Here is a 23,612-nt window from a genome sequence, read left to right on the forward strand (position 1 = left end):
ATTAGCTGCCTGCATAGGTCACTATTAGAGGTGGACAGGGCAGTGGTTTAGATGGGTGTGGGACAGGGCAGTGTGGGAGAAGAGTAGTGGAAATTAGGATGTATTTGAAAGGCAAAGTTATCTGGATTTGTCGTCGGCATCAGGGTACAGTAGAATCAAAGACAATTCTAGGTGTTTTGGCTGAGCTCCTGGGCACCTAGCAAGACTGTTAATTAAAGCACAGAAGTCTAGGGGAAGGGGCAGATTTGGGGTGTGTGGTATGAGTGCAAACAAGACTTTCCTTTAGTTTGAGTTCTTGATTGAACAGCTATGTGGAAATGTTGGAAAGACAGCAAACTGTAAGTGAAGCACAATGTTAGCAATGTATACCTTGTGTTAGAAGGAGCCTGCTTTTTCCTTTAGAAATTGTTGGGCTGGGCATGTTGGTGCACACCTGCAATACCAGCACTCAGCAGGCTGAGGCAGGAGGATCACCATGAGTTTGAGGCCAGCTGGGCTAATTAGTGAATCCAAGATCAGCGTGCATTACATAGTGAGATCCTGTCTTAAAAATATTATAGTGTTGATGTTGGGGAAAGAAGGAAACAACTTTTATTCATTCTTGATTATATGCCAAGCACAGTGCCAGTTGCTTTACACATACTGTTTTTTATGAGGCATAAGTCTAGAGAAGCATCTCTAGTGTGCAGTGTAGGATTATTCAGTCTGGGGTCTGATTGTTAGGCTCAAATTCAAGCCATTTTTCTTGTTTTGTCATGTCTAGTGGCATGTTCTGGGCTTTCTTTGCACTTTTGTAAAAGGGGTTATAACAATACTTATATAGTTATTTTGGCATTAAATGTATGTATATATATATATATATATATATATATATATATCCATGAATGGTAGTAATTTTAATGTTTCTGATAATGCTTTACTTCATTGGGTGGAAGAGTAAGTTGTGGTGTAACATGAACTTTGCACTAGAATCTTGTTCCAACTTACTTATCAGTCAATGTATAAGATGCTTGGGTTTTGTTGTTGGTTTTGTTATTTGATGTTATGAGCAATTCCTCCATTACAATATTAAAGCCTGTTTCTGTTCCCATTACTGTATAACAAAACAATTTACTGGCACCAACAAGCATTTATGTCCATACATTCAGAGCTTTAGAATTCAGGCAGGACACAGAGGGGTGGCCATGTCTCTTTTACAGTATCTGGGGCTTCTCCTGGGAGGAAGTGAAAGCTGTGGTGTTGATGGGGGTGGGGATGGGAGTGGGGCTGGAGTCCACTGACGGCCATCTTGGCCAGCTTTGGTGGTTGGTTCTAGCTGTCAGCTGAGGTCTCAGCCTGACTGTTGGCTGGAAAATCTACCTGTCTTTACTCCTTGGGCTCTCTCAAATTGGCTAGCATGGGCTTTCTCACAGCATGGCAAGTGGATTCTGTGACTGCCTGTGCCAAGAGAACCAGAAGGAAGTGGCTTGGTGGGCTCTGCTGCCTTACCCCCAGCCTGTCCAGTTTCAAGAAAAGGTAGCATGAATATCACATTCCCGTAGGAGGAGGGTTAAAGTTACATGGCAAGAAGAGCGTGTGGGATGAGAAATACGGCTGTAATCAGTTTTGAACAATACGCAATTTGCCAGGGCAGCTTAACCAGGAGGTCATTTGTGAGGTTAACTTGCCTAAAGGATGTAACACACATCTACATTTTGGACACGCTCCAAAACCTGGGTCCCTTTTATTTATTAAAAGGATGTGAGTACAATTAACCTAAACTGTTTTAGGATTCAAGGACTGACTCATTAGGAGCTGGCAAGCTTTCATTTATTTAATGAACGCTGATTAAATGCCATCACTTGTAGGTTCTGACGTGTGTATGGCCCTGGGATAATTACTGTGGTGGCGATATTGTGATGGCACCGGGATCAACAGGCTAAAGGGTGAGGCAAATACAGATGGTTTTCAATTAAGCAATATCTGAAGACACAGAGGTCACTGACAATCCCAAATGGTAGTTAAGATGCAGCTAGTCAGGACAAGATACTGAATGACTTTACTACAAATATATTCACTTATGATAGTCACTATGTAGAGCACATTTCCCACTCTGTAGATTCTATTAGTTAGTCATGATGACAGTAGCAATTAATAAGTACTCAATATAGCCTTTCAATATACTAAGTACCCTAACAGTACCCCCTACTTAATTTGTGGTATAAGTTTTATGGTACACATTTTGTTGATGAGGCAGTGAGAGGTAGTGGTGTTAAGTTACACAGGCCAAAGTCCCCAGGTCTTTGGAAATACAGTGCATGCTCAAAGGGTCAGGGCTGGTTAACAGAAAGTTGAGATGAGAATTCAAGTTCTGGATTTTCTCTGTGGTGTCCTTTCCTCCAGACCCAACTTCCAATTGTGTACCATAAATCTTACGGGTACCAAGAAGGTCACATTCTTGGTACAGATGATAAGAGAGAAAGAAACCTCATGACTCTGGACCCTATTCTATCTTCCAACCAGAAAGCTCATTATGAGCTATATTATATATGGTATGTAATCTAATGTACCATACAATACGTGATATAAACTTCACATTTAATGAATTATATTTGTATATTCAAGAGAAGCATGGAACACCAAGAGTTGTCTAGACTTAGAATGAAACCCTTTTGTTTAAGTGGAATTATATGTCTACATCTATAATTTCTACTTTATGTTTGGATTTTGTTCACCTAAATTGAAACTCAAACTTTTAGAGGATATGAAGGAAGGATTTGTTCCAAAACTTTGAGCGTCTCTGATTTATTTCACCCTGCTTCTGGATATTTTTAATTTAAAGATTTGCTAAGAAGTGTCTGAGTCATTGCTCTAAACTTCAGGCTCAAGGTCTCTGCCACTAGCCAACATCATTATTTTTTCTCCTTTTTTCCCACCTCCTCCCTGCCTCCTCCTTTTCTCTCTTTTTCCTTCCTTCCTTCCTTTCTTGCTTGCTTACTCTCTTTGAAATTGGACCCAGGGCCTTATACATGCAAGACAAGTTCTCTACTCCCTAGTTACATCCCTAATTGCTAGCTAAAGTCTTTTCTATTGGCAAGATCTGCATGTCCTTCTACTGTAACCTTTAAAGTGCCTATGAAAGTACAAATCCATAAAATTAAATGTCATAAAGGAGAAAGAGTTTATTCCATTTTTTTGAAAATTCAGTTCCTTTAGGTTGTATGTCTGTTAGGGTTTCCTGACTGGTTTTGTACGTAAACATGTCCCAGGAATTATGATCATATTATTGTGATCTTTGGTTTTAGGTTTCTGTATTCCATTGAGTTTGTTTGGTGCAAAGTGATTAAATAATAGCTTTAAATTGCAATAACTTTTCTCTGGCAGAAAGTGATGTTTGATAGATGCATTCAGCAGTTCTTCCTTGTGGTAAAAAAAGTGAGTTATCTGGTCCAAGGACACTTCTCGCTCATGAAAACAAGCTTGCCATAGAGCTGGAATAGACTTTAGGTTAGAAGTGTCATGGATGGCTTCGCATGTTGTGTCCTGGGAAGGCAGGGCTGCCATGTCTAGTTGTGCAGGCTGTGTATGGTGCGACTGGGAATGGCAGCCCCTGGAGCTGTGTAATGTGGCAGCTGTCAGGAGGTCATGAAGCTCAGCCTCAGATGATTCTTTAGCATGAGAGGGCTTGATACCATGATTTAAGGTTATAAGAGTAAGAAGATAATACACACCACTATTTCCAAGCTAGTGCCTATACATGCATTGCTTTTCATTTAGGGCATTTCTTTTGGAATCTTTGGTGGATTCTCAGGAATGAGAGAGTAGCTGCTTTGAGGTAGTGTACAATTGTGCTGGAGTGGGAGACCCTTGGGGTCATGTAGTTACCCTTTATGCCAGGACCTTGCTGCTTTAGCCTGCTGATTTGTTCTGGGATAGTCCTCTGTTTAGGAGTCTTCCAAACTTTGGCTTTTAGACTTTGGGATGTAGCCTGACTACCTGTTTTTTGTTTCCACTAAAATAACTACAGCCTTCACTGCCAAAGATTGGAATTGGGATTACTGAAGGGTTTATTGGTACCAACTTGAAAATTCAATCTAACTTTGCCAATTAATGTAAAATCATCGCTTAAACTGTTTTTTTCAGAGAATTTTACTTTTGGGGGTCCTGAGCCTTTGGACTGAGCTACATCTGCAGTCCCTACACTCTTTAGTTTTTATTTTGGGATAGGATCTTCCTGAGTCACTTAATTGTCCTGGCTGCTCACATTTGCAGTCTGGCCTCAGCCTCTGAGAAATTACAGGCTTGCCACCATGCCTAGCCAGTTTCTTTTTTTAATTTTAATTTTTGTTAGCATATATTTGTAGTAAAGAATGATTATATTCATCACGAAGACTTGGTATAAATATACAACATGTCTTAATTCTTTCTTCATCCCCAACCCCATGTCTTGGCCAGAGAATTTCTTGTGACAGAACTTGAAGGCAGCAGGATGTCTTGAGAGAGCATGAACTGTAGGGTTGGATGGACACAGGTCCTCTGTCCTGGTCTGAGCATTTGCCTTGGGCAATTTACTTAGAGTTTCTGGTCTAGAAAATCAGATTAGATGTTATCTAAAGCAAGAAATAGATATCTAAGTAAATAATTGTGTTATTGGTTTTTGTATGATTATTTAATGATGTGGTTTTCTTTTGATTATATTCATTCTTTCAAAATATTTGTTGAATATCCAAGTATGGGAGCAATATTTCTGCCCTTAGGAAGGCTAGTAGAGAAAGTGTTGGACATGATGATGATGAATCAGCAAATAATAAATTTAGTGCCATGATACCTGCTTGGTAGAGAACAATAGGGACAATACACACACATACATGTATACAAACACGTGCATGTACACATACACAGAGAGAGAGGGAGAGAGAGGAAGGAAGGAAGGGGAAAGAAGTGAGTAGAGAGAAGGAAGAGGGAAAAGGATTGGCTGACATGGTTATGGAGGTGAGCAGGTTCCAAGGTTTTCAAAGTGAAGCAGAAACGTGGAGATCAAGGAAAGTTGATGTTTAGTTCTAGTCCAAGTCAGAAATCTCAAGAACCAAGAAATCCAATGGTATAATACTCATTGGAAGGCCATCAGGCATTAAGAGCCTTTAAAAGCTGATGTTTTAGCTGAGTTTGGTGGCAGGAAGTAGCCTTTCTTTACTAGGGAAAGAGTCTTTCTTTTCTGTGGAGGTCTCCAGCTGATTATCTGTGGGCCCCTCAGGTGCGGAAGGGCAATCTGCATACTGATTTAAATGTTAATCCCATCAAAGAAAAGGACCTTCGCAGAAACCCACACTAATATTTGCTCAGGTATCTGGGCATCCTGAGACCCAGTCAAGTTGACGTAAAATTAAGCAGGCTATTTAGAGTGGTCTGAAAAGTCTTCTCTAAGGAGGTGTGATCCGAAGGGTGTCAAGGATGCAGCCATGGGAAGGTTGGGGAAGGCCTTCCAGAAGGAGTGGAATGTACATGGAATGAAGGTTCAGAATGCAGGTGTTGGGGGGTGTTGTGAGATGCAATTAGGGAAGGGCCCAGGGGCACTGTTGTCAGGCCTCACAAACCATGGTGAAGGGCATGCATTTTACTGTATTTGCAAGGGTGGGAGGCATGGACAGGTTTGAGCAGGGAGGGCTGTGAGCTCACTTAGGTTTTGAAAAGATTTTTCTGACTGCTGTGTGGGGAATGAATGAGGAGTAGATGATAGTGAAAGGGTGGAGACTCTGCCTGGGAGACAGACAGTAGCCTGGACTGAGGGTGGGGTAGGAAGAGTGGTGTCCAGATCCACTGTGAAGGCAGAGATGATGGAATGATCATGGGAGAGGCCAGAAAGAGGGACATAAGACAATAAAGGTGGCTTTCAGGATCTGGCTCAAGTGTTAGGTGTTAATGTTATTCTGGGAGATAATCTTTCTCTTTTGGCTAGGTTGGTCATCAGGCACAATTTAGACTGTGAGTCTGGGGTACAATTGAGGTATCCAGAGGGGAGCCTGAATATCTGGAAGTCAGTGAAAGTAAGTGATACTCATTTTAGCATACAAGAGATTGCTGTGGGAGGGAATATAAAAGCAAAGGGATCCAGAAATGAGCCTATGACACTCCATTATTTAGGTAGAAGAGTCAAGTGCAAAGTAGGGTTTAAAGCCTGAACTAGAGAGAGCTGAGGGAAATCTAGAGACTATAAGGTCACATAGGTGATAAGTGGGAGCATTTGAAGAACAAACAAGGTCTTGTGGATGCTGCTGAGAGATCATCAGATGTGCCCATATTGGTGGCCCCTGGACTTGGGAACATGAGGTCATAGAGATGCTGAACAGAGCAGCTTTGTTGCAGTGATGTGGCTAGAAGCATTGTGTTTTTATACAGCTTTAGGATTGGCACCACTCCATGTTTAAGTCTGTTATATGTGCTGTAATGAAATACCACAGACAATATAAAGAAAAGAAATTTATTTTTTCTAGTTCTGGGGATGAGAAGTTTGAGTTCATCATCTTGGCATCTGATAAGAGCCTTCTTGCTATGTCATCTCATGGTGGAAGGGGAGAAGAAAAGCTGGGGGGAAGAGAGAGAGACAGAGAGAAAGAGAGAGAAGGAGAGAAGCATGTTTAGCTCATCTTGCTTCTGATTGCTTCATATACATATATGTTAAAACATACGCACACAAAATAAACATGGATAACAGAATTAATGTTTATAGCAGTGTATCATCTATTAATAATTACTATGGTATTATGGTTTCATTAGTTAATAAAAGACATTTTGGAGGATCTATTTATTCATATTACAGTACTAAATTGTATTAGTCTAAGATGTTTCTTTAATTTAAATATTTACGTTAGACCAAACTTGCTTTTACTGTGAGCTCACTTTTCCAGTAAGCCCACTCCCTTGATAGTGATGGTAATCCATTCCCAATTGCAGAGCTCTCATGACCTAATCACTGTTTTTTGTTTTTCCTTTTTTTGGTGCTGGGGATGGACTTTCACATGCTACGCACTTTCCAGTCCACTGAAATACAGCCTCAACACTCCCTAGCCACATCCCACAGGCCTCACCTCTCAGCCCTGTTGAATTCTTGCATTGAGGATTAAATTTCTAATACTTTAATTTTGAGGGCCACATTCATGGTTCTCAGTTTACTACTTCATTACAATATTGGCTGGTTGTGTAAAATGATTGGTGGCTGTGTTGTTTCAGTCTCTAATTTAGAGTTGGCAGATGAAATGCAAGATACCCAGTTAAATTTGTGTTATTTTTAAAAATTGTTTTAAATATTTATTTTAAAGAGAATAAGGCCAAGGAAAACAAAACAGAATAACACCAATCAAAGTAAACCAGTGTCAGTGACACAGGACTTCAAAACAATAGGATATCAACAATGGTTATTGTAATGCCTTCTGCTGTCTTCACAATAGCTGCAGATACATTCAGACATGGTAAAAATCAAACAAAACAGAGCAGAATAGAACCACTAAAAACAGATCAATGAATGTAATGAAGGACTTCAAAACAAGATAATAGTAAATCCAAAATGGCTACCATATTATATCCTATTATGTTTGAAATAGTTGCCCATGTCATTGTATACAATAAAATCAAACAAAACAAATAAGAACAAAGCACAACCCAATAAAACAATGAAAATGATACAGGTCTTCAAAACAAGACAATAGGTAATCAACAATCTCCCCCACCCTCAGAAGGAGATCTCCCATAGATGCTACATTGCCTCTGAATAGATGATCAGACCACCGGCTTTAGACCTGCAAAGTCAGTGAAACCCTAAACACTACAAGCATTAAATTGTATTTCACCTCAATAGCCATCATCACAGCCTGTGTTTTCCTGGAGCAGCTGGTCACTTATGGTGGAGGAGGGAGGGGGAGGGGCTGGCTCTTCTTGTTTCCCAGACCATACACATCTGGCTCTCATCCCAAAGGCCTGTGCAAGGTGCTGATTTGCAGAGAGGGATTGCTTCTTGGTGACTTCTTGTTCTCTTCCCCCACAGTCCTCGAATGGTGCTGACTCACAGGATCAGGCTGGCATCTGGCTTTCCCCCCAGCAACCCACACATGGTGCCAATTTGCAGGGAGGGCTTGCTCTTGTTCTTAAATTTGAATTTTAGAAAAAAAATTTTTTTTTGGATAGATCTGGCCTGTGAAATATTTGGGACATACTTATATTTAAAAAACGTTGTTTACCTGAAGTTCAAATTTAGCCAAGTATCTTGTATTTTTGCCTGCTATATCTGGTAACTCACTGAACTGGTGAAAATGGATTTTTAGTTCTGTGAATTTCAACCCCCTCTTATCCATGTCAGACTACTCTAGCTAAGTAGGGTGCTATCTAGAAAGTTGCATAATTTACTTCTGGGTTTAGACCAATGGGCCAATGAGAAAAGCTAGTCTTGGTGGAAATTATTTCTGGTGAGAGTTAATGTGGCTACCAAATTCCCTTAGCACACCTCATAGAGTTCTGAGTACATAGCAGGTATTCGTCAGTTGTTAGTTTGACAGAAACTACATTATTTACTGGGGAGAAAATTAGGTGGTGTTCATATTAGAATGGAAAGGAGCTGACTACTATTGCACCTGTACACAAGTTAGTGAAGATGTGGCTTGGCCTCATGGGCCTCAAGAATTCACACTATGTGCCTGGGATACAGATGGTTTTGCTGAGTTTAGCAACTCTCAGTCATAGCAGCTAAAGTACAAATAAATGGCTTGTAAGGGGTGATTAAAAGTCTCTGAATGGCAGGGAGCTCTTGAAAATGCCCACACATTCCAAGACAGCCAGACTGAGTAATTTATTATTTTAATTGATCATACCAATTTCTATGCATTTCTTTCTCCTTCTTTCTAGGAGGTGTAGATGTAACCACAAGACTATTTCAGTGACCTTGGAAGCAATTTCAAGGAAGTTAAGTGTGGGTTGAATGCAAAGTGTATGATGAATAAAATATCAGCTAGGAATTTCTATGAAGATTATATTCCTTGGCTGAAACCTGAAAATCCAGAGGTTAGATTTTACTGTCTTTCTCTTGTGGTTTTCTCTCAAGTTTTGCTGTTTACAAGGATCATGTATTAGTAATTAACATCCATTTCCACTGCAAGTGGAGGTTAGTTCGTTCAGCCTATTCCAAATGATTTAACTATACTTTGTGACAGCATTCAGCATGTCTTAGATTTTCAAATAGTGTAGCAGAGTTTTCATAAATGGGGAGTTTCTTGAAGGAAATATATATACAATAGCTGCTTAATTTCAATTAATCCATCATACAGAGATTTGCCTAGGTAACAGGTTTCGGTTTGAGGATCCATGAGGGACCCTTCTTATATTGAGGAAGAGGGATTTAGTTCTTGAAAATATTTCCGGAACACACTTTGTACTATTGCTTTATGACCTGCTACTTGGAGAACAGCTTGAGGACCAGCATAGCAGCTTGGCCGACTTCCAGGTGACTCACGGGAGGCTCTGCTTCCCCTCTGCAGTTGTTGAATGCTTTCTCTAGATCTTGAGTCCTGGGCCTTTTCTACATTAGGTGGAGGTGAAGGTGAAGGTACTGCCCCCCAATCCCAGACCCATTTCATTCTTTCTTTTCCGTCTCTTGGTTTCTGGACAGCATGGTTTCAGCTCATCACTTTTGTGTCCCCTGGTGCTTGAAGCACAATAGGCACTTGGCCACATGTGTTGAATTGCTCTGGGGGCTTCGATTGGGTACATATTACGTTCTGTGTACATGGACCGGCCGGTGGAGACCCAGACAGGAAAGAAAGGATCCGTCTGCAAGGGGGATCTTCAGGAATGTGTATTCTGGCAGCAGGAACTTCTAGTGAGAAAGGATATGCTGGGGATGGAGTGAGGTGTTAGGAGGTTAGTTAGGAGGTCCAGCCTCTGTGCAGCAGGTTGGTTCAGCCCTAAGACTCCCAGATCTGAACTAGCTTACTGAAGAATTCTGAGCCTTCATCAGACTCCATTTTAACCCCCAAGCTCGGTGTTGCTGGAGATACAGAGCTTCTTTATGGAGGGCACTTTCCCATGTCTTTAGAAAGTCTGCTGATTCCTTGAGGACTGCATTAATTAGAGTTAATAATGTTTCAAAACACTTCTCCATTTTCAGATGAATGGATTTGTACATTTCCTACGTCACTGTCTCCCCAGCCTTGTGAGTAACAACGTGGGTATCATTTTCCCTTTTAAGTTGCTCTCTTCCTCCATCCCACACCCACTCCGAGCCTCTGAGAGCTGCATTTGCAGTAAATCAGGAAATGTGCTGATGTCAGCAGCCCTGATGTGCATTCAGAGGTGCCACTTTGGAGGAAATTGTTCAGAGGTTGAATGCTGAGCTGCAGAGATGTTTCATAGGGTATTATGTAGAAACTGTCTCCTTTCTGACGGATCTTGTTTATTTTTGTGACTTAGTAGGCACACTGAGAGAGGAGCCCTCTAAAGATTTTTCAGTGTAAATTTCTCTTTTTTCTTTTTTTTTCTGGGAAGTTTTAGAGACTGTGAGATGAGCCAGGAGCACTCATCTGCCACGTTGGCAAACAGAGATAGCTGCACTGCTTGCAAAGCAGAATGTTCAGGGCACTGAGCCTGCATCTCAGTGACCCTGAGACAAGGGCGATAAGGAAGTCATGGCTCATTCTACATAAGTGGTTTATTCTTAAAAATATATAGCTACAAACAAAAGCCCGTTGTAGATGCAGCCAGAATGTGCTGTTTAAATGCTTTCTGCAGAAAATCCTTTTGTAAAGTAAGTGTCTGTCTTGCAGAGTGGGATTGCTGTGTGTGGTTCTGGATTTGTTTGTTGTGAGGGTCACCTCAATGTCTTCATGACCCACACTACGCAGGTTGTCTGAGTAGAGAGCTGTGGTAAGACTTCAGGGAGACACAAGGACTAATTGAAGAAGGAAATTATGGGTAGGGTGTGACAGCAATCCCTGAGGTTGTTCAGTTTTTCTAAGTGCCCAGCAGCCTCACTTAGACTGGAGATAGAGGGTAATTTCCAGGGAGCTTCAGAAAAAAGTCAAAAAAGAAAGGGGTGAGTTTGTCAGCTGAAAGGAAATGTTGAACGTAGAGTCTAAGCTGGGTGCAGAGGAGAGAAAGAACATAGGGAGGGCATGGTAGAAGGGAGAAAGCAGACGCAGAATGTGATTCAAGAGTAACTGGAGAGAGAGCCGGAAGGATAGGCTATACAAGTCAGCGTCTGAGCCAGATTTGGCTGCTATAACAAAATGCCATAAACTGGTATATTTGAAACAGCAGAAGTTCATTTCTCATAGGCATGGGGCTGGGAAGTCTGAGATCAAGGCAAATTTAGTTTCTGGTGAGGGCATTCCCTGGATTATAGAGGGCTGTGTTTTCACTGTATCTTTGCGAGGTACAGTGAATGAAACGTCACTCTACAGCCTCTTTGATAAGGGCAATAATTCATTCATGAGGGCTTTGCCTTCCTGGCCTGTTCACCTCCCATGGTACCTCCTCCTAATGCCAGCACATGGGTAACTAGTCTTTGATGTGCCGAGTGGAGTAAAATAGTCCAACTATAGTAGTCATATTTCTTTGAGTATTTTTGAGACAGGGATTGTATTAGCCCACTTCTCTATTTGTGGGACAAAATACTTGATGCCTTCAATTTAAAGGAAGAAATATTTCTTTTGGTCCCTGGTTTCAGGGATTTTGGTGCCTCGTTGGCTGGCTCCAAGGGTCGGCAACCCCATGGTGGAAGGACTTGGGAGAGGACAGCTGCTGAATTCATGGTGTGTGAGAAGCAGGGAGCAGGGCAAGAGCCAGAGAGGAAGGGGCCATGCTCCACATTGTCCTTAGGTCATGCTCCGTGACTCAGCCAGACTCAGCCAGAAGGGTGCTTTCCTAATCTCCTAAGGGTCTCTCAAGTCAGTTAAGTTGACAGTCAAGATTAACCATTACAGGAATGTTTCTGGTGTTGATGAGGTTTAGGACATGGCCACTGGGCCATGGGGAAGCAGGCTACAGAGGATGCTGTTGGCACCACTGAGACCTTTAGATGTGTTTCACCCTCTGAATCATCCTCCAGTCAGTGGGCATCTTTCTTTCTGGTTTGTAACTCCAGTCTTTGTCAGAGGACTTTTCTTAGTGCACCAGAATCTCTTTTCAGGATGCTTCTAGAAGATTCTATTCCTCAGGGGTGTCCTGTAACCAATGACTGACTGGGTAGGAGGATGCAAGACTAGTTTGCTTGCCTCAGAGTGGGACCAACTCTGTGACAGAATTTAGGCTTCAGAGTTCCCTATGGGCTCAGGCAGACCCTTGGACTTGACCCAGAGCTGGTCCTTTATTTGGCTACTTTATCTTCATTTCTTCCTGCATCTCCTTTTGGGTTTCTTCTAAATGGATCACTTGGAATAATCACTCGCAATAAAACATAAGCAGGGCTCCTTCTCGAGAAGCCAGTTGCAATGGAATGAAAGTAATGGTGATGCTGAGGAATTCCAGGCAGTGGTAGGCTCGGGGGTTGGGTACTTGTGTGTGGAGTCATTCAGGAGGAAATCCAGGGCTGGGTGACAGGCTTTAGGGAATCAGGGAGAGATTAGTGGTCACAAGGGAGAGTAGAAATGGAGGAGGCCAAGGGTGTGAGTTTCAAAGGAGCAGAGGTTTTAACGCAAATATGTACAAATATGAAGTGAAGAAGACTTTTGTTTCTGCAACAGGGATCTAGAGGTGTTTTGGAATGGACCTGAGGTAGAGTGAGGAGAAGCTTGGATTGAAAGAGACAAAGCTAAGAATAGAAGAGAGGTGAGGTCTGTGTGTGATGGCTTCTTTGGCTGCACATTCTTCAGGAGAGCTGGTCCCTTCAGTCTCCTGGCAGTTGGTGGCTTGGCAACCTGGGCTTAAAGTGTGGAGCTTGGGACTCTTCCTGGCCTGTGATAGGTGTGCACTGATTGAACTAGTCAACGAGACACATCCAGTTTCTAGATGCCCTTCCTTTTCATCATTAAAACCTCACTGTGAACTTTCACACCAATGTATTTTGTGCTGTGATAAATATAGAATTTATCAAAGCATCCAGATACTTGTATTACTACGATTATGTGGGGTGGAATTAGGCAATAGGATGGGTCGCAGATTGAAGTCATAAGATTGTTCTGCTTAATATATATACATAATTTTTAAATTATATATAATTTTAAAATTTTGTTTTCTATTTTTTAGTTTTGTTTTCTATTGTGGATCTGTAATAAGAATCTGGGAGAGAAGTACAAGTACTTATGATCTATTTGCTTGTGGCTCCACAGACTTAGGGAGGTTTGTGGGGGTAAGAGGATGGCATGTGGAGGACAGGGGCATCTGGGGAACAGAGGGAGGTCCTGAGTAGTTGAACACTGGAGGCCATGGAAAGGGTCATGAGGTGACTGGAGTTTTAAGCTGGAGTAAGGTGAGATTTTAGAAGGTCTCCTGGCTGCCATGGGAAGCTGAGGTGGGAGGGGATCGCTGCAGGAGCCCAGTAAGGATCCTAACAGCTTTCACAAGGCACCAGGGAGTGACTCTGCCAATAGGATTTAAAATCGGATGTAAGACTCTTGGCCCCAGGGAAAAGGAGATATTTTGGAAACTGCCACTGCTTATATTATTTTTAATCCCAAAGGAAGAAAAAAACATCTTTTTCTCTAAAAAAAATGCACTAGTTAATTTAAATGGTAGAGGAGAAAACTTAGGGGAGAGGGTAAAATGTGTTACTAAGGAAGCGTTTTGGAACAAGGCAGAGCCCCAGAGATGGCTGTGCACCCCCCAAGGCCTTGACTGTGGAGTTGGGGCTGCTGAGAGATGCCGGAGGTAGGCAGCCCTGGGTCCAGAAGTTCCTGTGGGAAGAGCGTGTAGTTCTGACCAGTTCAGCACTCACAGGAACAGCCTGTGCTCTTTGTGCCCGGGTGAATGGGGAGGTTTAAGTTCAATGGAGAAACAAAGGTATCCCACCCACTACAAGGAGCCACCTGTCATGCCCAGATGTTCTTCAGGAGTTTCTAGTAGCCTGAAGGAGAAGGTAATGGAAGCAGCAAAATGACAGTGTATGGCAGAATTAATTCACCCAGCTCCTTCCACACTCCTGGAGCCAGGGTCTGTCGATGGTGCCGGACACAGAGACAGCGACGAGATCTCCCATCTCTGCTGCATAGAAAGCCGCATCCATTCTTCTGTTTCCTCTCTATTGTTCCTGGTTTTCCCTTGTGCATCCTCCCTGTCATCTTTCATTGTCCCTTAAATGTCGTTCCTTTGAGCACTGTCTTGTACTCTTTTCATTTTATAGCTCCCTCTAGACACTTCATTCAGTCCTGTGGCTTCAGTGCCATTTACACACTCTTCACTAGTTTCCCTGCCCCGAGTTTCAGATGTTGTACCTGGTGTCTGCTGGAGAGTACTCGGGATGTGCCTCAGGACTGCACACCATGTCTTGTAGTTTTTGCCGTGGAGAACACCATGGTGTTACAAGCCAGACCCTCGTGAGTCAACGCAGACCTTCTCTTTCCAACAATTCTTGTTGTTCACTGGTCATAAAGACCTTCATATTTTATGTTTTTCTTTCAGTCCTGGGGGATTGAAACTGGAACCTTCAAACTGAGCTATATCCATACCCTTTATTATTTTTTATTTTGAGACAAGGTCTCCCTATGTTGCTCAGGCTGGAATTGAATGTGTGATAGTGGTTTCTCAGACTCCCAGGGTGCTGGGATTATGGGAGATTTTGCTTTCTTAACACCCTTTGTGTCTGACTCCTCCCTTTCCATCTTTTTTGAGATTGCCTGAGTTGAGGCCCTCATAACGTATTTGAGTAAATGATTAGCACATTCCCTTCTGTATCTCACTCTACTTGTGCTTGTGTCTAGATGTCTCTGCAAAGTCTCATGCAGTCAGAGAGGGGGCTTTTGCAGAGGTGGCTAGATCTGGTGGTGTGTGATGCTGGAGTTGATTCATGGTGCAGCGCTAGGATTAAGAGTATGAGTGCCACCTGCCCTAAGTAGCACTGGGTAAGATATAAGAGATGGGAAGAGCTGTGGTTATCCAAGATGCTTTGTTACCTTCTATACACCATGAACTGCTTCTCCTCTGATGCCTGTCTGTCCTGCAACTTTGCCTTGGAGCCAACTGATTATGGACAGAAACCTCTACAAACTGTGAGCTAAATAAACCTTTACTTCTTTAACTTTGGGTGTCAGGTATTTTGTCTCAGCAATGAGAAAAGTAACTAAGACAACGAGTCTATCTTTGGCACTGCTGCCAGAATCATTCTGCTAAACTCAAGTCAGATTCAGTGGCTCTTTTGTTGGTCTTATTGACTTCCTACAGCCATTAATAAGACTTCTGCATGCACCGTGCTTTCTATTACTGGCATCTCCAGCTTTATTAGCACAGCAAACTTTAAACCTAGTCATGATCCACAGACCTGGGGTGATTTCCCCGACATCCCAGGCTGTTTCACAGCAGCCTTTGTGCTGGTTGCCTGCTCTTGGTGGTCTGCTTTGCTTTCTTCCCTCCCCTTTCTCTCTGGCAGATAACTAATCTTTCTGTGTCAGTGGGTACCCATCTTTTAAAAGCTTTTCTGGTCTCTTCCTTTTTGGAACTATTGTCTCTTCCTGCCACTCCACACTGTATCTCTGTCTTCTTATTGGAAGAAGACCTGGGGAGAAGATGAGGAGAAATCTTTCACTCACTAGTCCTGAGCCCCAGGTGAACAGGTCTTTTGTGAACTCTCAAATTGGGCTGTGCAGTGGTGGCAGGGCAGGAAAACCTGGGTTTCAATGAAGTGACTTGCCAATAGTGATTTGTGATGCTTGGTAGTTTTTTTTTTTAACCTAACAAGTATTTTGTATGCAGGAATAAAAGAGAACCTTTTATTCTTCATGAGGAAAATAGGAAATACTGACAGAAATGAGTGTTCAGAGCACAGAGAACTTTATTTCTGCTTTGCTTCCTTTCTGATCCACTCTAACAATCACACACTACACCATGAAGCCCTCTCCTTACACTGTTTGCTTTCTGAGAACTTTAACACCTTGACTGTGTGTGTTCATCTCTGGCAAAAATAGTGGCAGGAGGGCTGCCAATGTCTGTTAGCAGTGGTGGTGAACCTGTGGCGTGTGCGCTGCCGTGGGGAATCTGTCATCACCGAAAGCTTTACAAGGTTCACCAATACAGGTTACTGCAGTCCAACTTTCTTTGGGGCAGATGTGTGAACTCAGCCTCATAAATGCTGACCCCAGGCAAATTTATGGATGGGCGAAGGAATGGACAAATTCAGAGATGGAACAAACTCTAATGAGGAGCCTCCTAATTGAAGGCACTCCATTGAGAGACATGGAGGATGGCTGTGTGGTCATTTTTGCGAGTGGATGGTCAGGGAGGACTTCTTGGAGATGCTGACACATGAGGTGTCAAAACAGTAGTCAGAAGAAGAAAGGAATTGGCAAACCAAGCCATTTCTCTGGGCCAGCCTAGAAGGAGTGGGAGGCCTGGATTTGATTAGGGCAAAGGTTGCTTGTAAGGGTGGGGCCCAGATAGAGTAGGCAGGTGTCAGGTCCTGAGAGGGACAGTCTTGGAACAAGCCATGAACCTTGCACTGTACCCTGGGTCCTGGTGCCTCTGCGATTGAAAGCCTTGGGCTGATGTGATCAGATTCACGCCAAGAGCTCCAGGTGGCTGGGATGTGCAGAATGGATTCAAGGGGCACAGAACTGGGAGCGGTGTCTGTGATTCAGGTGAGAAGATGAGGCTCTCACAGAGCAGAAGGGGGAGGACAGATGCGAGACAAGGGGGCAACCTGTGCTTAGTCTCTCTTCCTTGTCTCAGCCCGTTCCTGTCTTCTTGGTTCTTGGTCACTTTATGGACCATGTCCCCTTCCGTCTGGACGCAAAGGCTAACATTTGCAACAGGGTTTGAGTGAGAGTGATAGGCAGAGGTAGAGCCTCCTCTGGGTGGCCTTTTGGGAACAGGGCTTGCTCATACAACCTCTGTAGACTGAGCCTTACAGCTGCTCTTCCAGGGACTAGCTTGATCACCCTTAAGGGACAGGACTGGTAACGTGGAAAGAGGAAAAAAGATCTGGCTGTTGGGTGTCTGGAACCAGAGGGTGCACACAGGCTCTGTTTTCACAGCTGCAGGCAGGTGTTTGCTTCTTTCTCTCCTGCCCTCCCTCTGACACTCTCCTTCCCACTAGCCTAATATCCATTCACGCCTGGGGAAGCTTTGTGGGGACCCCAGGTGAGTTTAACCTGGGGCTCTTAGGAGACTCTGGGGCATCCAGGCAGGTGACTCTGGAAGGATTTCAGATCTGGCCTGGGGTGAGAGGAGAGGAGGAAAGGGGAGAGGAGCTGTCCTCTGCCTCCTGCCAGTGCTTCTGTGGCACAGGTGCACTTTGTCTGGGTCAACAGGCAAAGCCATGTTGCTGTGTGACAGAAGCACTTGCAGTTTGGGTTTCCAAGGGACCCGAGTCCTTTGAGAACCATTTGTTTCAAGTGGTGAGGAGGAGTGGAGGCGCTCAGATTGGGTGTCTGGGGCAGTCTAGCATCACACCACTGCTTATCGGTTTGTCAAAGGACACTTAACGTCACCTCCTGGGCTCCCTGTCCCTCACCTGTCAAGGGCAGAACATAATGATCACTGCCTTCTATAGAAGACTTTTCCAAGCTAAAACGGGTTCAGCCATAACACAAAATCATTGTCTGTTTTCCTGTTAACTCTGAGGGCAGGGCTGTGTCATTTATATACTCCCAGTGCTAGACATGGTGCCAGGTGAATAAAATGTTTCTCTACTAAATGCATGGATGATGCAGTAAAATCTATGTGGCCAGAGGACCCCCCCCCCCAAATCAAATCACTAAGAATTTATTCAATCACTAAAAACACCCTGATGTCTACATATTCTGGATAGGTACCCACATTGAGGTAAAAATGAAATGTGCTAGCATTTCTGAGGAAACATTTTAAAGTAAGCATTGACTGAAGGATATTATGTTGAAACCTCTCTTTTCTTACCAACCCTCTGCAGCTCTTTCTCTGCATGTTTCTGCTGGTATTGTGAAGTAGGTTAGATCCTCGATTTATAGGATCTGTCCATTATTGATACATTGTATGGGAAAGAATCCATCACCCCTGGGAAACTAAAGTGGTTAGTGTCAGAGACTGGAAATATTTTTATGCCTGCCTGACACAGATGCCTTTCATGTAAGTTACTTTGTTTCTGACTCTGTTCCCCCGTGGCCCAAAAGAGAACTGACTTTGGAGTCAGATTATGCTAGTTTATTCCCGACTCCACTACTTGCTGGATGCTTGCCTTTGCTTGGCATTTGACCTGTGTGGGTCTCAATTTCTTTCCCTGTGTAGTGCCATAAGCAGATCTTTCAGAGCTCCCTTTGGAGGGAGTACAGGTGACCCAGAGCCACAGTGGCTGCTGGGGTGTCTGTTGCTGGGCTTGCGTGGCAGGTGCATTTCCCACAGGCTGTTTCCTCCAGAGACTGAGCATGTGAGGATGCCACTGCAGGTTGTTGCTGGGAGAAACAGACCTCTTCATATGAATGACTTTAGCCACATTGCCAAACCTTCCTGAGACTTCTGAGGGTCCAGGATCCTTACCCACGCTTCCTCCTCCTTCTGTCACTGGGGGCAGACTTATGGCTGTCCTAGCTTCCTCTCACACATGCATTTCCTCTAATAAAATCAGTGCACATCTGCTTTCTTCTTGATGTCTGCTCCTGGGAGGACCTGGATGCATACAGTGTGATAATCCCTTGCAGTATGGTCCATAGCAGTGATGTAAGCATCATGTTGATCAGAGTGACAGCCATGGGTCAGTGCTCAGTACGGGGCTCACCTTAACTGCAATCACCACTGTTACCACAATGGTCATCTGTCCACTTTTGTTTCCTTGTTGGCACCAGCCATGGAGTCCCACAGTGGCTTGTCCCCGGTCACAGGCAATTTTGTATCAGAGTGAGAGTAACTCTGATTTCCAAGGGGCAATAATGGACTAATTAGAACACCCTTTGGAAATTTGTCCAAATTAAGGTGAACGCACAGTCCAAGTCCTTTTCCAGCTGTCAAAATATGCAGTTGTGTCTGCTAAAGTAGCCAACTCCAGATTTGGTCAAATGCACAAAAGGTTTTGTATCCCTGAGGTCCCCTCCAGGGCTCCTGAAACCGACAAATATGCCCTAATCAGTAACCAGGGCAGCTCAGTTGCTGGTTCTTAGAGCACTCACCCCTACAGCCAGATGTTGTCAGGATCATTGCTTTGGAGCAAGGACTGACATTCCCACTCTTTGATTTGTGTCTACTTCTCCAACACAGAAACCGGGCAGTTTAGCCTCCAGTGGAGTGGGATTGTTTGTGTCTTAGATAATTCTGTTTGTCATCTCCTGATACATTATTTACACAAGTCACCCAGGAGGCAGTAAGAAGGTTTAGAAAAATAAAGGGAAAACAAAATCCAAGTGCAAAGACTGCTCACTGCTATCCAAGACAGATTTCTGTAATATGCAGAAGCACTGCCTGTATGACACTACCTTGAATTTCCTGCCTTTGTGGAAAAAACGCCAGCTTAACATATTTATTTCCAAGGTAATGAAATTGCCGATAATGAGAACAAGGGACCTGAGAGAATCTTATGTGTTCTGAGAACCAGAGGAAATTTCATTTCCCTTCTCTTCTTATTGGAAACCAACAGAAGAAGAATTCTGCTTAGGAACTACATTTGGGATCAGTTTTATTCTTACTATTTTTTATCATGAAACCAGGATAACTTGGCATAAAACATCTCTCTTGTCCCCCATTATGGTCATCTGTCTTTGTCTTCACTACTGATAGTTTTCAGAAACCCCAGCCCTCTTTACTGTGTCTTGAGTTTTGTCCTTTATAGAAGATCATTCTCTTGTCCTTTGTTTTGTGGCAAGATAGGCTTTTTACATTGATAGATGTCCTTCTCTTCTTTGTTCTTATACTTGGATATTAAGTAACTGTACATCCGTGGCTTATTTATTGTTTTCCAAGTTGAGCAATGTGCCTGTTTCTCAAGTACGGTGATTTATTGTGTTTCATCCACGTTGTTTAAATCTCCTAGGAAACTAAAGGTGGAGATGAATTATAAATAACAGAGGGATGGCTTTCCAGTTTGGACCCTTGAAGAAAGACATAATCATTTCAAGCTCAATTACTACTTTTTTCTTTAATATTATGACTCCCAATACTCATTTTAAAGAAACAAAAAGGACACCTAGCACCTGATGACATTGCCCACGTGCTGGCTTGGTGAAAGCTGGTGGAAGGAAGACACTTCTGCTATGCTTCTGATAGTTTTGTGCTTTGCCTTTATAAACAAACTCTCTTTTCCTCTCTCCCCCTCCTTCCTCAGTGGCTGTTCCTGCGGCAGCCCCCCCGGTGTGCCAGCCCAAGAGTGCCACTAACGGGCACCCCCCGGCTCCACGCCTCTCCATTTCCTCCCGCGCCACGGTGGTAGCCAGAATGGAAGGTGCCTCCCAGGGGGGCCTGCAGACTGTCATGAAGTGGAAAACCGTGGTTGCCATCTTTGTGGTCGTGGTGGTCTACCTCGTCACAGGTGGCCTCGTCTTCCGGGCATTGGAGCAGCCCTTTGAGAGCAGCCAGAAGAACACCATTGCCCTGGAGAAGGCGGAATTCTTGCGGGACCACATCTGCGTGAGCCCCCAGGAACTGGAGACACTGATCCAGGTGAGTAGGGATTGAGTCACCTGTGTGCAGCTTGATAACACTGAACCTGTCTTTGTAGCTCAGTGAGTTTCACCTTCGGTGAAGTTGGTCTGGCGGCCAGGGAAGATCTCTCAGGGAAGGTGACATTTGAGCTGAGTCTTCAAGGAGACCAAAGTGTCAAGCATGTGACAATGTGGGAAGAGGGACCATGGATGCAATGGCCCCAGTGTAAGACCAGGTGTGTGCTGCTTTGGGCGGCTCTGCATCTGGTGGTCAGAAACAGCAGCAGGCAAAAGGGATTTTGGATTTTCAAATTCAAGTCCTCTGGTAGGTGCTGATTGACTTCCTGACTGAACTCCCTGGCAAGTGCTGAGATAAGCAGGTGCCCCATAAAGCAAAGACAGGAAGAATTTTAAACACATGGAGATGTGTTAACCTGTCCACATTCAGTGAGAGTGAAGTAGCATGAAGACCTCCAGCTAATGGATGAAGATGTTGATGGCTTAAGTTATTTTAGTGGGTTTATGGGAAATGCAATACTAAGAGCCAGAGTAATGGTAAACATCAAGTTTGCTGTTTCTGAACACTTTCTGTCTCAGGATTTATGCTAATACCATTACAACCCCTTGGGTATTAATGGAAAATATCTGTGAAAACATGGAGGCAGAGGAGCTGGCATATCACCTAAAGAAGCAAAGCAGGACTGCAGAAGTGGGTGGGAGGGGCTTTGCAGAGGTGGACTGCAAGGGGGTGTGATGGGGAAGACTGAACAGAGGTTGGAGAAGTCTGGGAAGCTTGAGAGAGAACCAGGTCCCATTTGGAGGGGAGAGAGAGGCTTGAGAGCCCCGTGGAAGACTCTGCCGTGGGGAGGAGGGAGGCCAGGTGCCTCTGAAGTAGATGCCCTCTGGACCTTCCTGGACCATGAGGAATGGGAGGTGGGGGAAGGCCGCGACATCTACGGAGGCAAGGGAGGTTCCAAAGTGTGAATGACAGGGAGCTCCTCCCATTTGTTCTGGCTCCGGGAAGTGTGCATTGAGTTCTGGTGGCTCTCTGCCCAGGACTGTGGAGGGTGACAACCTGGGCTGGCTTATTATGTATTGATTTCCAGTTAGACTGATACGACAGGGGAATTGTGATGCTTCTCAGGATCCAGCACCTTCATGATACGATATTTTTAGAATCAGTTATAGAAATCTTCAATAAATGGGAACAAAAATTATATTCTCCCACACTGGGAATAGATATGATTTTATAACTATGTCCTACATTTGTTTATTTAGGTGTTTTTGAAACAGGGTCCTGCTATGTAGTTCAGGCTGGCTTTGAATTCACTGTGTAGAGCAGGTGGCTTTGAACTTGTGGTGATCTTCTTTCTCCACCTTCTGGGTGGTAGGATTACAGACATATACCACATGTCTGGATACAATTTTTATTATGAAAAACCTTTTAAATGTTAAAATCTAAGGGAAATATTTTGTATCACACAGGAAGTCAATTCTTTGGTTAGCCTTTTTTTTTTTCTTCTGGGAAAATACTGTTATCTATCTATCGCTATCATTTCTATCTCTGTCTGTCTTTCTATGACACATTATATATATGTATATATATATTTTTTTCTTTCTTTTTTTTTGTTTATTATTTTGAGACAAGGTCTTGGTATATAGTTCAAAGTGAACTCACTACATAGCCCAGGCTGGCCTCGAACTCACAACAATCTTTTTTGCCTCAGCTTCCTGAGTGCTGGGATTATAGGCATGTGCCATCATGCCTGCCTGTATACTGCTACATTTTTGATGGCAAGAATGTTATACTTGGGGCTGGGGATTTAGCTCAGTGGCATAAGCACTTACCTTGCAAGCACACGGTCATAAGTTCAATCCTCGGTACCACAAAAAAACAAAACAAAACAAAACAAAAAAAAACAGAAATTAAAAAAAAATTTAAAAAAAAGAATGTTATACTAACCAGTGCCAAATTTCAAGCCTCGTGTGTATGGAGAATAGAAAAAAATCAATTGTGGAATAGTTTTAGGTAAGAATATAATTGCATTCATACATGTTGTCTTATATGATGGGAAACTTTTTACTTAGTTGTAATATAAATAATAACCTGAAGATGGTCCAGACTAAATTTTGTGTCACACCTGGGTTTTCCTTTCTTAGACACAGTGAGATATGGAGAGAAAAGGCATCGTGTTGTCTTAATCTTTGTACCCACGTGTAGCCTATGCTGTACTTTGTATTTGACTATTGCTCAATACAAAAATGCTTTTAGAGCAAGATATCAAAGTAAGTGTATTACATTAGTGATTTCACAAGATACCTGAGCCTATTTAGGCATTTGCTGATAAAACAGTCTGTTTTTATTGTCCATTCTTTGACCTTCTTCTCTTTGAAGCTCAGAGGCCAGAATGGACAGCATGGGGGTATGTGAGGACCCTCATTCTGTTGTTACCATGAGACACATTCTCTCATTTTCCTAGTTTGTTCAGTTTTATTTAAGATTTATTTTTATTTGCTTATTTTCATGGGTACACAAAAAATTGTATATATTTATGGGGCACCATGTGATATTTTGATACATGTACACATTGTGTAATGTTTCAATTAGTGTAAACATGTCTCTTTCCTCATACCTTTATCATTTTTTAAAAAATTTTATTTAAAAGGAAAAAGAGAAAAAACAAAACAAAACAAAGCGGTGTAAGGGTACAAGTAATACAGAACTACAAAAAAAAAAAACAAAAAACAAAACAAAACAGTAAGAAATCACCAGTTAATAGATGACACATTATCATCTTAGAGATAGTTGCTCAAGTCGCAATATCAAAGCATACAAAGTGGACATTCAAACAGTGAGACTGCAAACAGTTGTGGTCAATGATCCAACCTATCATCCTATTTAACACC

At 43.0% G+C, this 23,612-nt stretch overlaps 1 protein-coding gene across 2 annotated transcripts in view; it reads left to right on the top strand.

Moving 5' to 3' along the window:
• Nucleotides 1–23,612, top strand: part of Kcnk10 (potassium two pore domain channel subfamily K member 10) — a 137,905-nt gene that overhangs the window by 46,189 nt on the left and 68,104 nt on the right. For both annotated transcript variants that reach the window (XM_063241577.1, XM_063241576.1), the window contains exon 2: nucleotides 20,390–20,724. In XM_063241577.1, coding sequence (XP_063097647.1) covers nucleotides 20,390–20,724 — 335 coding nt within the window. The remainder of the gene's footprint in view (nucleotides 1–20,389; nucleotides 20,725–23,612) is intronic.

This window comes from Cavia porcellus, unplaced genomic scaffold, assembly GCF_034190915.1.
Source record: "Cavia porcellus strain 051 isolate PalLab524CR breed Dunkin Hartley unplaced genomic scaffold, mCavPor4.1 scaffold_31, whole genome shotgun sequence".
NCBI lineage: Eukaryota > Metazoa > Chordata > Mammalia > Rodentia > Caviidae > Cavia > Cavia porcellus.